Source organism: Mandrillus leucophaeus, unplaced genomic scaffold (genome assembly GCF_000951045.1).
Source record: "Mandrillus leucophaeus isolate KB7577 unplaced genomic scaffold, Mleu.le_1.0 Scaffold3, whole genome shotgun sequence".
Lineage (NCBI taxonomy): Eukaryota > Metazoa > Chordata > Mammalia > Primates > Cercopithecidae > Mandrillus > Mandrillus leucophaeus.
Window position 1 is genome coordinate 14,627,372 of NW_012103142.1, and position 15,132 is coordinate 14,642,503.

At 39.3% G+C, this 15,132-nt stretch overlaps 2 protein-coding genes across 8 annotated transcripts in view; one reads left to right on the plus strand and one right to left on the minus strand.

The window, feature by feature from the left end:
• The window catches only part of LOC105544373 (24-hydroxycholesterol 7-alpha-hydroxylase), a 101,687-nt gene extending 101,075 nt beyond the window's left edge, over positions 1-612 (minus strand). For both annotated transcript variants that reach the window (XM_011986860.1, XM_011986859.1), the window contains exon 1: positions 183-612. In XM_011986860.1, coding sequence (XP_011842250.1) covers positions 183-359 — 177 coding nt within the window. In that variant the 5' untranslated portion in view covers positions 360-612. The remainder of the gene's footprint in view (positions 1-182) is intronic.
• Positions 613-696: 84 nt separating this feature from the next.
• SLC25A27 (solute carrier family 25, member 27) overlaps positions 697-15,132 on the plus strand; it is a 24,605-nt gene continuing 10,169 nt past the window's right edge. For 5 of the 6 annotated variants that reach the window (XM_011986863.1, XM_011986865.1, XM_011986866.1 and 2 more), the window contains exons 1-5: positions 697-1,073; positions 3,598-3,789; positions 6,745-6,829; positions 10,137-10,259; positions 12,542-12,654. In XM_011986863.1, the coding sequence (XP_011842253.1) occupies positions 971-1,073; positions 3,598-3,789; positions 6,745-6,829; positions 10,137-10,259; positions 12,542-12,654 (616 nt within the window). In that variant the 5' untranslated portion in view covers positions 697-970. Of the gene's footprint in view, positions 1,074-3,597; positions 3,790-6,209; positions 6,313-6,744; positions 6,830-10,136; positions 10,260-12,541; positions 12,655-15,132 lie in introns of all 6 variants that reach the window. The other variant, XM_011986867.1, reaches the window with a different exon arrangement.

Genomic DNA, 15,132 nt, shown 5'->3' on the forward strand with positions numbered 1-15,132 from the left:
AATTTTGCACAGAATACTGCTGTTAATTGTTAGTAGAGGATTTCAGAAATGACTAGATCCTTTAGTTGAGGCAAGCAGGTATGTTCCCCGTGTTCTAGCACTGCACTTAGGAGCCAATGAAAGAAAATTTTAAGAAGAAAGCAGTGTCTACTCTGGAGACCCCGCCTGCCACGACCACATACCTTGATTCTTGCTTTCTCTATAAATTCTAGAGGGGCTTTCCCAAACTCAAATCCAACTCCAATCCAAGGAATCCAGCCCCTGATGCACGGGGGTCTACGCAAATTCTTCCGCTGAAGGAGTAAGAACAGAGCAAGGCAACCCAGGATTATAATCACTGTTGGGAAAATTAGTTCCATGTTTTTGTCCAGCACCTTCCAGAATCAGAGAAGTGTGAAATAGTCCTGCCGTCCTGGCACTTGCTTCTTTTTTACGGGCTACGGAACCTGCCGGGACTCCCAATCTTTCTGCTGCAACTTTTGCAGCTCTCCTTCGTAAATGTAGCTTCCTTTCTCTGTCCCAATTTTTAGGTGATTTTTGCATTGTCGTTCCCTCCCACCTCCACTTCTCTTTGAATCTCAGCCAGCGCGGAAAAAATGCAGGGAGGGGCAGGGCAGGGCTAGGACTGACGGGCTAGAACTAGTCGCGTTGCTATGGAGACCGGGGGCGGAGCCGCAGCGGGCCCCGCGGCCGGCCAATCAGAGACGTCGCGGAGCCGGGCGGACTACATTGCCCAGTAACCTCCTGGGCTCCGCTGTGTTTTCCTATTCTGGGGTGCAGGGGGCAGCTGAACCACTCCAGCCTGGGACTGCTAGGAAGGTTGCGGGTCCGCCCGGCCGAGCCGAAGGAGAGAAATGGTCCTCACCCGGCCACTCGCCGGTTGAAAAGGGGCCGCCCTGGCAGGGAAGCGGCAGCCGCGGCGCGGTGCAGCGGCGAGAAGGGGTGCGTTTTCGCCTTGCCCTGCTGCTGAATGTCCGTCCCGGAGGAGGAGAGGCTTTTGCCGCTGACCCAGAGATGGCCCCGAGCGAGCAAGTTCCTACTGTCCGGCTGCGCGGCCACCGTGGCCGAGCTAGGTACCCGGCTGCCCACGCCTGGGCCTCCCGGGCCAGTGGCACGCGCCGCGCTGGGGGAGGGAGCGCGGGCGGCTTGGCGCCCGGCAGTGCGCATCGGAGAGGTCGCCCCTTCCACGCCCGCCTGGCGGAGGTGGTGGTGGAGGCCAGGCCCGCGGTGGGAGGAGGAGGGATTGAGGTCTCCACGGCCTCTTCCTTCTAATCTCGTCTAATGCTTCCCTTAGGCATGTGCTGTGGTGCTTGAATGTTGTACTTTGAGAAGCCTCGCCAGCTGTCATTCCTCTGTAGGAATCATTTTCCTTTTCATGAGGATGACCTTTCTAAAAACGTAATCTGTTTTCCATCGTTACTGAGATAATCTCTGTGGTTTATAGCCTTACACAGCCACACTGTCATTATCTTGTGGGTCCAAGTTGTGGACCTACCTTGTGGGACTTCCGTTATTAACCTGCCACTCACAGAGCATTGACTTAAGCATCCGCCAGTTACTTGACCTCTCTGAGTGTAATTCATCTATACTGTTTGCCTTGCAGGATTCTGAGAAGTCAGTAATATATGATTGCTAAACCCAAGGCAGGACACCAATTAGCTGCGACATTTTTATAATTACTACAATACCAGGGACTGTGGATATATATTTGAAAAGACCCAGTTCTGACCTTCTTACAGGCTGCTGGGGAGACAGAGAAAGAGAATTATAATGTGCTACTTGTTATAATGAAGATATTATTAGGTGTCATAAAAGCATAGAAGAGCAGCCACATCTGCCTAAATGAGTCAGAAAAAACTTTAAGAGGCCATCTAGAGCGGAATGATGATGCCCTTGAATGAGCAAGTAGCGTTTATTCCAAGGATTTTGTGAGTAGTGTACTCATGTGTTTCCTGTGAAGCCTTAACTGTGTATTTTAAGATTACCCTTATATTTTCTTGCCTGTTACAAAAAAATAAAAAGAACAGTTCTGATGCGTTATCATTTGTAAATGTTAGTTGGTCCTATTTTAAGAGTTGATTTTTTAATTCTAGCATAGCCAGCCATGATCGGTTGTTTTGTGCTCTTCCATTTTGCCTTTTAGCCCCTCTATTTTTTAATGTCTCTCCTTTCGAAAATGATGGAGAATTTTTAATTTTCATTGTTTTTACTGAAATAAAATTCATCAGCTTAAAAAGATCTAAAAGCAGATTGCTGAATGATATTTCCAGGTTTTATTTTTAACTGATATGTCCCCCCTGCGACTCAATGGCTTTTATACAGGACTGTTCCTCGTTAAAAATTCATGGAGAGAGTGGTGTGGGGAGAGTGGATGGAAATCAAAATGTGGGATGGTTTTAAGTACAAATCACTTCAGGAACCTGAAGCATCATTTAGGAAACCAGCAAAAAAATAAAACTTATTTTGAAAGACATAATCTGTATAATATGGAGAATCCTATTAAGATTTTTCAGGTTTCATATGTCAATAAAACATTGTTTGAAGTCTATGCAAGCTACTTCTGTTCTAGGGAAACTGTCAGCAAGATACTAACTTTTCCAAAAACCAGTGGTAAGATTTAATATTCACTTCCCTTCCCCACATTGTTTTCTCTTGGAAAAGGTATACTAAGGTTTTGTGTCGGGTGGTGGTCATTGAAAAGTCTCATATAATGTGAGTAATGTTCATGAAGTTGTCTGAACATCATTATTTTAATTATTCAGGACAGTTTCTTTATAAAGTTATGAGCTTTATCTTCCTTATGTAGGCCATGTAGCTTAACTGCATTAAGGTAAAAGGCCTATCTCTAATTTAAAATTTAAAACCAAAAAATTTTTCCAAAATACAGTTAGTACTTGTAAGGAGGCCATGAGTAGGCCTTGCATATAATTTAGTGCTGGAAAAATAATTCCATATATGCTTTAATTGAAAGAATATTGAGTTTGTGACCCTTGCATATAAAAGATAACATTATAAACTCCATTACATCTTCTGCATCTCAAACATCATGTCAGTGATTCATCTGCATGTGAACATCATCCATGAAATTATAGAATTCAGCTTCCTCTAGCATTTATTGTAGTACATAAGAATATATAGTGCAGTATTCTAATGTTACATTAGATCTCAAATAATCATGGCTGCAGTCAAGAGGATGGTACAGAATATGGATAAATTATTTCCCATTGAAAAGCAAAAATTAATGACTAACAGATATTAAAGTGAAATTTCTGAATAGAAAGAACCCAAGGCTTGTCATTTTTATTTTATTTTATTTTATTTTATTTTTGCCAGTGGTACGAGATGCTCTTGCGTAGTGATTCTTAAATTTGGAACTGTGTGAGAATCAAGTTTCTAAACTCTCTTCAACCTACTGAATTAGAATCCATGGGCATGGGGCTAGGAAATTTCTAATTTTTAAAATCTCCCTAGCTGATTCTGTTATATTCTAAAATTTGAGAACAACCAGTCTTGGGAAAATATTACTCCTATAATTTTAGATTTTTTTTTGTTTCTCTGAATGTTGTGGGTTTTTCCCTGCATTTGTGTTTTTGTTAGCAACCTTTCCCCTGGATCTCACAAAAACTCGACTCCAAATGCAAGGAGAAGCAGCTCTTGCTCGGTTGGGAGACGGTGCAAGAGAATCTGCCCCCTATAGGGGAATGGTGCGCACAGCCCTAGGGATCATTCAAGAGGAGGGCTTTCTAAAGCTTTGGCAAGGAGTGACACCGGCCATTTACAGACACGTAGGTATTTATCTTGATTCTAGCTGGTAAGTTTGTTATGAGTTATGTGTTTGTCTCCTGTGCTTTTCTGTTTGTCCAAAAACAAGCTAGTTTTTTTCTCCTACCGATGCAATAACTGAACACATACAGCACATAGTCTTTTTTTATTATTATTTATTTATTTATCTATTTTATTTATTTATTTATTTTTTGAGAGTTGCACTCTATTGCCCAGGCTGTAGTGCAGTGGTGCCATCTCGGCTCACTGCAACCTCCACCTCCCAGGTTCAAGCAATTCTCCTGACTCAGCCTCCCGAGTAGCTGGGACTACAGGTGCACGCCACCACACCCAGCTAATTTTTTTTCTTTTTTCCTTTTTTTTTGTTTTGAGAGAGTCTCTCTCTGTTGCCCAGGCTATAGCACAGTGGTGTGACCTCAGCTCACTGCAACCTCCATCTCCCAGGTTCAAGCAATTCTCCTGCCTCAGCCTCCTGAGTAGCTAGGATTACAGGCGCACACCACCACACCTGGCTAATTTTTGTATTTTTAGTAGAGATGGGGTTTCACCACGTTGGTCAGGCTAGTCTTGAACTCTTCATGAAATTTTTGTATTTTTAGTAGAGACAGGGTTTCACCATATTGATCAGGCTGGTCCAAAACTCCTGACCTCAGGTGATCCACCTGCCTTGGCCTCCCAAAGTGCTAGGATTACAGGCATGAGCCAATGTGCCTGGCCAGAACACATACAGTCTCTTAAGAAGAAAAAAATTAACTACCAATTATTATTAAGAAGTTACTGTCCTAAATTTTTAGAAACGCATACTCACGTATTTAGGGATGAACTGTCATGAAGTCTGTAAACCACTTTAAAATATTAATTAAGCAAAAAACAATGAAGCAAGCCAGGTATGGTGGCTTATGCCTATAATCCCAGCAGTTTGGAAAGCCAAGGCAGGATAATTGCTTGAGCCCAGGAGTTCGAGACCAGCCTGAGCAAGATGGCAAGACCCTGTCTCTACAAAGAGTAAGAAAATTAGCCAGGCAAAGTGGCACATGACTGTAGTCCCCACTACTCAGGAGGCTGAAGTGTGAAAACACCTTGAACCCAGGAATTCAAGATGGCAGTGAGCTTTGATCCTGCCACTGCACTCCAGCCTGGGCAACAACACAAGACCCCATCTCTAAAAGAATTAAATTGGGCCGGGTGCTGTGGCTCACGCCTGTAATCCAGCACTTTGGGAGGCACAGGCGGGTAGATCACGTGAGGTCAGGAGTTCGAGACTAGCCTGGCCAACATGGTGAAACCCTGTCTCTACTAAAAATACAAAAATTAGCTGGGCATGGTGGTGCATTTCTGTAGCCCCAGCTACTCAAGAGGCTGAGGCAGGAAAATCGCTTGAACCCAGGAGGTGGAGGTTGCGGTGAGCCAAGATCATGCCATTGCACTCCAGCCTGGGTGACAAGAGTGAAACTCTGTCTCAAAAGAATACAAAATAAATTTAAAAAGTTAGACAATTAAGGAATTAAGGAAATATGGCAGAAATGTTAGTGGTTGATAAATCTCAATAGGTAGAGATAGAGGGAGTTATATATTATTTACTCTTCAGTGTTTGAAAATTTTCTTAATAAAAATTTGTATAGGTTTAAGAAAGAAAAAATGAATAGCTGATATCATTTTTCTTCACTTAAGAACTTTAAACACATTTAAATTTTTCATATTTTTTGAAAACTAACATATATTTATTACAGTGCCAAATCTCATGAGTCTCTGTCTCATAATCTAAGACCAGGCTACCCTGAAAGAGAACAGAGTTCACTGCCTAATCCAACACTGGCTATAGTGTAAATGCAACACAGGTGATTTTTGCCCCAGTTCCAAGGCTACCTAACTAGCTGTGTGGGCTTTAGTCACCCTTAAAGGAAGATGGTTGCAACTATGCCAGTGAGAACATTTTTCTGCTCTGCTTCCACAGTGACATTCACAAGAGGAGGACTTGACTTTTTAGCTTGTGTACAGGAGAATATAAAATTGGCTTTAAAGGAGGTAGGATAGGTTTGGCATTTTTCTCCTCATAATGTTTCCTGAAGCATGAAAGGATGCTTGATCAGAAAAGTGCTCAGTTCTAATTTCTGATATTTGCTGGCTTCATATTTTTAAAGACTCAGTTCTCCAGATGAGTAAGTTAGGGTGTATCATCAAAAACTTTCTAGAATTGTGTGCAGAGACTGTTACTGGTTTTGCAAGTTGTATATTTTTGAGTATCTTAAAATATTTCATCAACTTTCTAAAACATTAAGAAAAGCTCTCTATACAAATACCATGTGTTGATTTTAATTATTTTGTTTTCCATCGTTTTAAAAATATTTTCTCCTTTGCATCCCATTATTATTTTGAGTTTCATTTCCTTTCATTTGTAGTTTGTTGTTCATTGTATTGTTTTACAGCTAAGATTCATTTCATATGTTTGATACTTGGCTGAAAATTACAATAAATTCTCCAATGAAATTATGTATCTTTATGTAATGAAAATACCTGCTGTGCACCAAGGTATGTACTAGGGCACCTGGGGTAAGTAAAACAAACACACAGAGCCTGCCTAGAGAAGCTCATGGTCTGATGGAAAGATAAGCAAGAAAAGCTAATTTCTAATCAATATGATCAAAAGGTCAGAGAGCACTTTCTGAAAAACATGTTTTTGAGTTGAGTCCTGAAAGACAAGGACATGTTAGTAAAGCAGAGAAGGGAGAATTCATTTTGGAAAGATCAGACAGTGTGTGGGAAGGCAAGAGTCTGAAAAGAACATGCCCCATTTGGAGAAGCATCAAGAAACCCACATGTCAGAAGCATTGGCCCCATGAGACAAAGACACAGCTAGAGAGATTGACTAGACCATGTTGGAATGTCCTCTTATTTTATATAGACATAAGCATATAGATACATGTAGCCAAAGTTACCTTTTTAATGATCTTTTTTACACAGTGTACTCCGGAGGTCGAATGGTCACATATGAACATCTCCGAGAGGTTGTGTTTGGCAAGAGTGAAGATGAGCATTATCCCCTTTGGTAAGTTTTGTTTTGAAAATAACATGCTGTTGCCCCAAATGCCTTAATGTTTATTAGGTTTATGTAAAATTGTACATTTGTACCCAAATTGCCTTAAGTTATGGACTTAAAATAATAAATAATTACAATATAAGTCCAGATAATTAAGCATTTACTGCACATGGTATACAGACATACATGTACATACATATATAAGGTGCATATATAGAGATATTTAATATTTTACTGTTGAAAGAATTCTTATGGAGTACCTTTTTATTTCTCTTTTTGTTAAGAACTCTCGGCTTTAGAGTCAGTCAGGGATGGGCTCAAATTCCTGCTCTACTACTGTATAACCTGGACAAACTGCTTCACCTTTTTTATCTTCAGTTTTTGCAGCTATAGAAGTAACACTAACCATTAAGTGTTTTTATAGGACTAGGTGAGATGATTAATGTAAGTGTATATTATTTAACAGAAACTGAAAAAATCGGTTACTATAAATAATACACATAGAGTGCCTATAAATAAATAGAAATATAGAAAACACAGGCTGGGCACGGTGGCTCATGCCTGTAATCCCAGCATTTTGGGAGGCCAAGGTGGGCGGATCACCTGAGGTCAGAAGTTCGAGACCAGCCTGGCCAACGTGGCAAACCCCTGTCTCTACTAAAAATACAAAAAATTAGCTGGGTGTGGTGGTGGGGGCCTGTAATCCCAGCTACACAGGAAGCAGAGGCAGGAGAATCGCTTGAACCCGGGAGGCGGAGGTTGCTGTGAACTGAGATTGCACTATTGCACTCCAGGCTGGGCAACAGAGCAAGGCTCTGTCTCAAAAAATAAAAAATAAAAATAAAAAATTTTATGTATATAATTATAATATATAACCTCTCAGCTGGACCACTGCCACAGCCATCTTAACTTGTCTCCTCCTTCATCCTCAAATGTGTACCCGGTATCCGGAGTGATTTATTTGAAACACAGATATTAACACGCTATTGGTGTTCTTAAAACTTGTCACTGGCTTCTAATCACCCACAAAATAAAGTGGAAATTTTGGAATGTGACTTAGAAGATCTGCAAAATCTGACCTATGCCTTCAGAGAACTAAGCAATTCATTGATTCTCTTGCAAAGAGTGGTGCACTAATGAGCTGAAAGATTCCACTGCCTGCACATACCAAACTGTTCTTCACCTCTGTGTGTGTGTGTGTGTGTGTGTGTGTGTATAGAGAGAGAGAGTGTAAGTGTGTGTGTGTGTGTATATATGTGTGTATATATGTGTGTGTGTATATATATATATATAGAGGTGGGGGGAAAACACAATAAACTAAGGAAAAGATTCCAATAGGCAGTTCACAAAAGAAATATACATGTTCCTTAAACATTAAAATGTTCAAACTCACCAATAATCAAGGGGATTAATTAAAACTAACTTTAAGCTGTTAGTGGAAATATAAGTTATAATAGTCTTTCTGGAGCATAAATTACTTGTTAACATTTTTGAATGTGTAACCCTTTAACCCTTTGTGATTATAATCATTTATAAATGCTTCTACATATGCAAAAAGATAGACACAAAGATATTGACTGTAGCAGTGTTGATGATAGAAAAAATTTTTTTTAATTTAAACTATTGATTGGAAGCAGTTAAGTAGGTTATGATATATTTATGGCATAACACAGCTATCGAAAGCATGAGGTAGGTTTCATGTGACTAGCATGGAAAGATGCCTATAAAATCTTTCTTAGTGTTAAAAAAATCCAAGTCACAACTATAAAAAAAAGGGCAATATATAGTTTCACCTTTCAGGCCACATTTCTTTATTCTGTTTTTGAAAAATTGTAATGTACTAAGCTATACTAATTGCTTTCCCAAAGTCAGTTATGGAATAGAAGATTAATAGTCCTTGCATTTTGGAATTTCTTCCAGAAGGCAAAGGTTTAAGTAAAAAGTTCAAAGGAAATATTATACCAGAACTTTCAGGGGGGGTAGGTTTAACGTCCTTTTGACCCAATCAGAACAATTTATTCGGTAATTATGATATGCCAGTCTTATACTTAATACTGAGGCTGTAGTAATGAAAAAGAAATAATCCTGCTGTCATTCAGCTTACAGTAACAGTCGATGAATAAACAATTAGAATTATGTAAAAAATACAGAGAAAAGAGTGGTTATGAGAGATGCAAAGAGAAGAAAATGTGATACTATACTGTGCTTATCATTGTGTGGAGAAACAGGCATTTTCATAGGTTGCTGGTGGAAGTGCAAATTGATAAAGGTTTTCTGGAAAGCAATTTGACAGGCTCTAGCAAATGTTATGTAAATGTTCACATTTCTTAAAATTATGCTAGTTAAATAAATTATGGCATATCCATAAAATGAAATACTATCGAACTATTAAAAAGAATGAGGCTGCTCTATATGATCTGATAGGGATAACCTTTAAGATATGTTGTTAAGAAAATAGTGTAGAACACTGTACAACTTGACATTCTATATTAGTGCTTTTACAAAGGAACATTTGTACAGATATGCTTGTGTATGCACAAACTGTCAGTCATAACTTAATGTTTAAGACTGTGGGCTCTGCATGTAGGCTGTCTGGATTCACATCTTGGCTGTCCCACTCATTCGTTGTGTGATTTGAGCTGTCATTCAACTGCTCCGTGCTTCAGTTTCCTCATCTGACAGAGAGAATGACAGCACTGTCACGAGGGTTGATATGAGAATTAAATGGTATTTTTAAAATGCTCAGAACAGTGCCTGACATGAGCATTCAGTGAATTTGTTATTATATCTGGCAAGGGGTATAATAAAATAGTAGTTGTGATTGCTTCACTGGAGGGGAGCTGGGCATAGGGGTCAGAAGGAGACTTTTCTTTTATACCCTTTTATAGTTCTTCAAGTTATTTTAAAGTAAAAGGAAATAAAATATTTATTTTCCCCGAGACTACTGCAGTAATCTGGGTTAAAGGTGACTGGAGTCTAGCCTTTGTCTGTTAGGCTGACTACATCTACGCAGTTTTGATTCCCCTGTAGTTGGAGTTAAACTACAATTATCAATTCAGATGTGTATATCTTTGAAACAACTGCTCTTTCCTTTGGATTTCAGGCCATATAAGGCCTGAAATTTTCACTCCTTATACTCCTTTAACTTCCCATCAGTAAATAGTCAAACTGTTTACTCTGTGACTTACTTGGGTATACCCTTTTCTTTACTTGATCTGAAATCTCTTACCTAGGCCCTGTACTAGCTCAGTATTGGTTCACTGTAAAATTCATGAAATTAATGGAAACTTTAAAAACAATTTCCTTCTACAATTAGGAAATCAGTCATTGGAGGGATGATGGCTGGTGTTATTGGCCAGTTTTTAGCCAATCCAACTGACCTAGTGAAGGTTCAGATGCAAATGGAAGGAAAAAGGAAACTGGAAGGAAAACCATTGCGGTAAGTTCTCCAATTAACCAATACTTCTCTTTTTCCCTTGGCCACCATCATATTTTTAACATGTACCTGGTAGAATTATCATCCAATATGCAGTAAAGATATTACTTCTGACTTTTTTAATTTGGAAGTTCATTAAGAGGAAAACTAAGCTGGATCTTTTCTTTGCACTAGAAAGTGTACATGTTCTATACCAGACAAATAATATGTGTGTGATATTCTTTGCTGGTTTTTCCAGCCAAGGCTAGACTTGTCCCCTACTGCAGGTTAACATAAACAGTTTGATTATTAAAACTTGCCCTGGTATGAATCTCAGTTTTGCCATTGTGGCTTGGTGTTGTGGAAGTACTTAACATTTCTGGTCTCTTGGGTTTTCATCTTTATAAACTCCCTCAAAAGGCTGTCATGATGGTTAACATGCCTGGCTGCTCATTAGTGTGAAAAACCTTGCTTTCATTCCCTTCACCCTGCAGGAGGAGAGTAGCAGGGTTAACGTTGCATATTGTCCCAACTTTCTTGTTGAATCTAATTCCTTCTTCATCTTGAAGCCCTCTTTTTCCCTAATTTAAAGGAATTTTTAAGTATGGCTTATGGTATATAAAATCCTCCCATTGCATTACACTATATTATTAAAATCCGACTTTCTTTCAAGGGTTCCATGTTCAACAGTTTATTAAAATACTACTTGGTTTCCCCTGGGAAAGGGACAAAATCATGCAGATGGATAGACCTTTCCCACAAAAAAGGGAAGTACAGGATGACTTGAGCTGAGTACAAAGGGAGCTGCTCCTCCGAACACTCCAGGTCTGCAGCTGAGCCAGAGGCAAAGGAGGGTTTGGGGCCATCTTCACCACTGACCACTGCTCTCTGCCCCTCTTCGTGTAGCTGACTCAGTGGAAAAGGAGGCTGGGCTACTGCAGCCCAGGGTCCCCTTCAACCTTCAAAACATGGAGAGAACATGCACAGCACAGGAGAAAAGGGTACCACTGTGACTTAACCAAGCAGTTTATAGAACCCCAGGGCCCAGTTTGTCATCTTATAACAACTTCTAATGACTAAGTAACAGGGAGAAGTCACGCTGCCTTCTTGGATAGGAGGAGAAAACTAGTTATTAGGATCCAGAAATATCTGAGTTTTTAACTGATCCCTCAGTTTTTTCCTCTCTGTTCTTAATGTTGGAAATTTTTGGTTTGAATACACCTAATGTAGTGCATTTTAATAATCAAACTCTTTATATTAACCTGTAATGGGGACAAGTCTATATACTATAGTAAAGAGCATGAACATCGAGATCAGACAGCCTGGGATTCAAAGCCAGTCTTTACCACATCTTAGCTTTGTAATCATAGTCAAGTTCCTTGCCCATTTTAAGCCTTGGTTTTCTCAAACGTAAATTAGAATCATATTATCTATCTCATGAGTTTTCAGTATTAAAATGTATGCCATGTATATTAAATACTTGGCATTTAGTGCTCCATAAATTTTAGTTACAGTGATCATCATTCATGATCATAACTTCTCATGTAGCATAACAGCAATTATGTGTGTCCAATAAATATGTGACATTGTCTTTTTGGTGAGATTCAGAGAGTGTGATACCTGAGTAAAAGCCACACAGGCGAGTAAGTGGTGAAGGTGGCATTTGACTTCAGGTTTTTCTGACTGCATAAAGCTCAGACTTTTTTTTAATGCCAGAGGTTTCCATATTTGGTTTATGCTTCTTCAGCACCATTCTTCATCTATCTAGGGAGAAATGAGCAAGATAGTCTACTAAATTTTCTTGAAGCTAAAATTCTTCCACTTTAAGAACTCTTATTATGCAATTGTCCTTTTTACTTCTTAGTCTGTCATTTTTTATGAGATTAATTGTTGTTAATGTCATTATTTGATGAACTCTAAAAATTTGCAGGTCCCTTCCATCACCAGTAAAATTAATCCAGAAGTCTGATAACCTTTGGCTTTCTCCTATAATTAATATGTGTAGTGATAATATAAAATATCAGAAAGGTATTTTTATCTGTTTAATAATCTTGAGAAGATGACACAGTTTATAAAGATTTCCGTTAAAAATGTTTAAGTCAAATGTTGGCCTTTTTTCTAAAGGATTATTATGTTTATCTGTAAATTAGACTTATGTAGATTGCTTCAATTTCTAATAATTCTGGATAAATTATATCTGGATGTTACTTACTCCAGATTATAAGAGCTATAAGTGAAGCTGATCCAGTTGCATTTCATACACAGGAATATATGGAGTTTTCACATTTCGTTATTATTCTCCTTAGATTTCGTGGTGTACATCATGCATTTGCAAAAATATTAGCTGAAGGAGGAATACGTGGGCTGTGGGCAGGCTGGGTACCCAATATACAAAGAGCAGCGCTGGTGAATATGGGAGGTAATGGAAACTTTGTTAAATTCTAAAAAGTCCTAATTGCCTTCATAGTTAAAAGCACATAAATTAGACAAGTGAAAATTTATGTTTTATTTTTATTTATAATGTATTGGTGACCATATATTGTTGACCGGCTGTATAGATGTTCTAGGTCGTAATTGAATATTTTCCACAGAGCATTTTTGCTTCATTCTGCAGTGATGTATGAAAAGGATTTACTAAAATAGGCAAATTGTGACAATAAGGAGACAAGGCCAAACTATTTCTAAGGTCCTCCTCTCTAGTCCAGACTTTCCTTTAAGATTAAAACCGATAGATACAGCTATCTGATCGTTGTTATATCCAGACTGTCCAAATCTTTCCCCTGGCAATCCTGCTCCCATTCCTAACACCCCAGGCTGGAAACCTGAATGTTCTCTTAACTCATCCCTACCCCTCACTTCTCATATTCACTTACCAATTCTGTCTCCCAAATATTTCTTAAAAGTTTTCCACTCCAATACCTACTACTTTAGTATCCTTAAGATGACCATTTGTACACCATCAGCCTTGAAAACCTCTCAGCTGGACCACTGCCACAGCCATCTAACTCATCTCCTCCTCCATCCTCAAATATGTGCCTGGTATCCAGAGTGATTTATTTGAAACACAGATATTAACACGCTATTGGTGTTCTTAAAACTTGTCACTGGAATATAAATAGCATTTTTGAGGGTTCCAGTAATATAGCACCTAAACATCAAAGGAAGTCAATCTTTGTGTGAGAAAGAAGCTAGAAGCTCTTCTTTCACACCATTCTTTCTACATTCTTCATAATCTCAAAAATATATCACCACTCTTTCAGCTGTACAAGCAGAAACCTAGGCATGATTTTTGGCTCTTCTTTTTCATTTGCTCCATTGCTTATATCCAAGCAGTCACCAAATCCAGTCATTCCATCTTCCAGATATATCTCAGACTCATATACTTTTCTCCATCCCTGGAGCCATTCTGTTGTCCAAGTATTATTTATTCCCTCCAACTGGACCACTATAGAGGCCTCACAACTGGTTTTTCCATATCTACCCCATTCCCATTTTGCCCCACTATGCCTTTGAAACTGATTTTACCAAGATTATCTTTGCTATTACCTTATTTTTTAAAATTTAAAGCTATCTTCATTTTTCAACATCCCTATAAATGGTGCCTCTGTCCTTTAAATTGTTCACACTCAAAACCTTGGAGTTGTCTTTGATTTCTTTCTACCATTCTGTATTCAGTCTGCTGGCTGATCCTGTTGATTCTTCAAAATTTATCCAGAACTTGACCAGGGCTCCATTACTCCCTTATTCAAGTCGTCATCGTCGCTTACCGGGATGACTGCTTTGCCTTGTTTTCTTGTAGTCTACTCTTAATAGAACTATTGAGTTCTTAATAGAGTTCTCAGTAGTTCTGTTAAGTTCTAAATAGTAACCTCGGGCAGTCACTCCTCTGCTCAAAAGCCTCCCCTGGCTTCTGATGCTCTTCATCATCTAGACTCTGCTACTCCTTGCATATTCTGCTGCTGCTGGCCCAGTCTTCTAGCTGTTTCTCTAACACCACAAGCTGACGCCTGACTCAGGGTTAGAAAGCATACTGTATTTTTGCCTGGGGCAATTTCTCTTAGCTATCTACAAGTTTGTTTTCTCATGCTTTCTTTTGGTCTCTGTTCAAATGTCCACTTATCAAGAGGTCTTGCCTGATCACCCTATTTAAAATTAATAGAAACTAATCCTCCCTACCCTCTGGTACTCTCTGTCCCTTTCCTTACCTTCTTTGTCTTCAGGGCATTTACTTCAAGAGCAAGTGCATCTGAAACACCATGTAGTTTACTTTATTGTCTCATCCCACAACAGAGAGCAAGGGTGTTTGTTCACTTTGTCCATGGCTGTTTCCCCCAGTGCAATCAAATGTACCTATCCATTCTTGCCTTATTAAAACTTACTTCCCTATACTTTAATGTGGGTAAACTTTATATAACTCCAGCATTGTGATGTCATTCTCCTATTTAAAACCCTTCCATAGCTCTTCATTGCCATTAGAGAAAATGTATAAAAGGGCCAGGCGCGGTGGCTCACGCCTATAATCCCAGCACTTTGGGAGGCAGAGGTGAGCAGATCTCTTGAGCTCTGGAGTTTGAAACCAGCCTGGGTAACATAGTAAAACCCCATCTCTACAAAAATATTTAAAAATTAGCCGGATGCACACCTGTAATCCCAGCTCCTTGGGAGGCTGAGGCACAAGAATCGCTTCAGCCCAAGAGGCGGAGGTTGCAGTGAGCCGAGATTGTGCCACTGCACTCAAGCCTGGGTGACAGAGACCCTGTCTTGAAAATGTATAAAAGACTTAATGTAGAATAATGGTCAGGACCTTTTATTTATAAGTGATAGGATTTCAATTCAGCTTTGGCTAAAAAAAGTAATTTATTGGCTCAAATACTAAAAGGCCCAGGGGTTGAGCTGA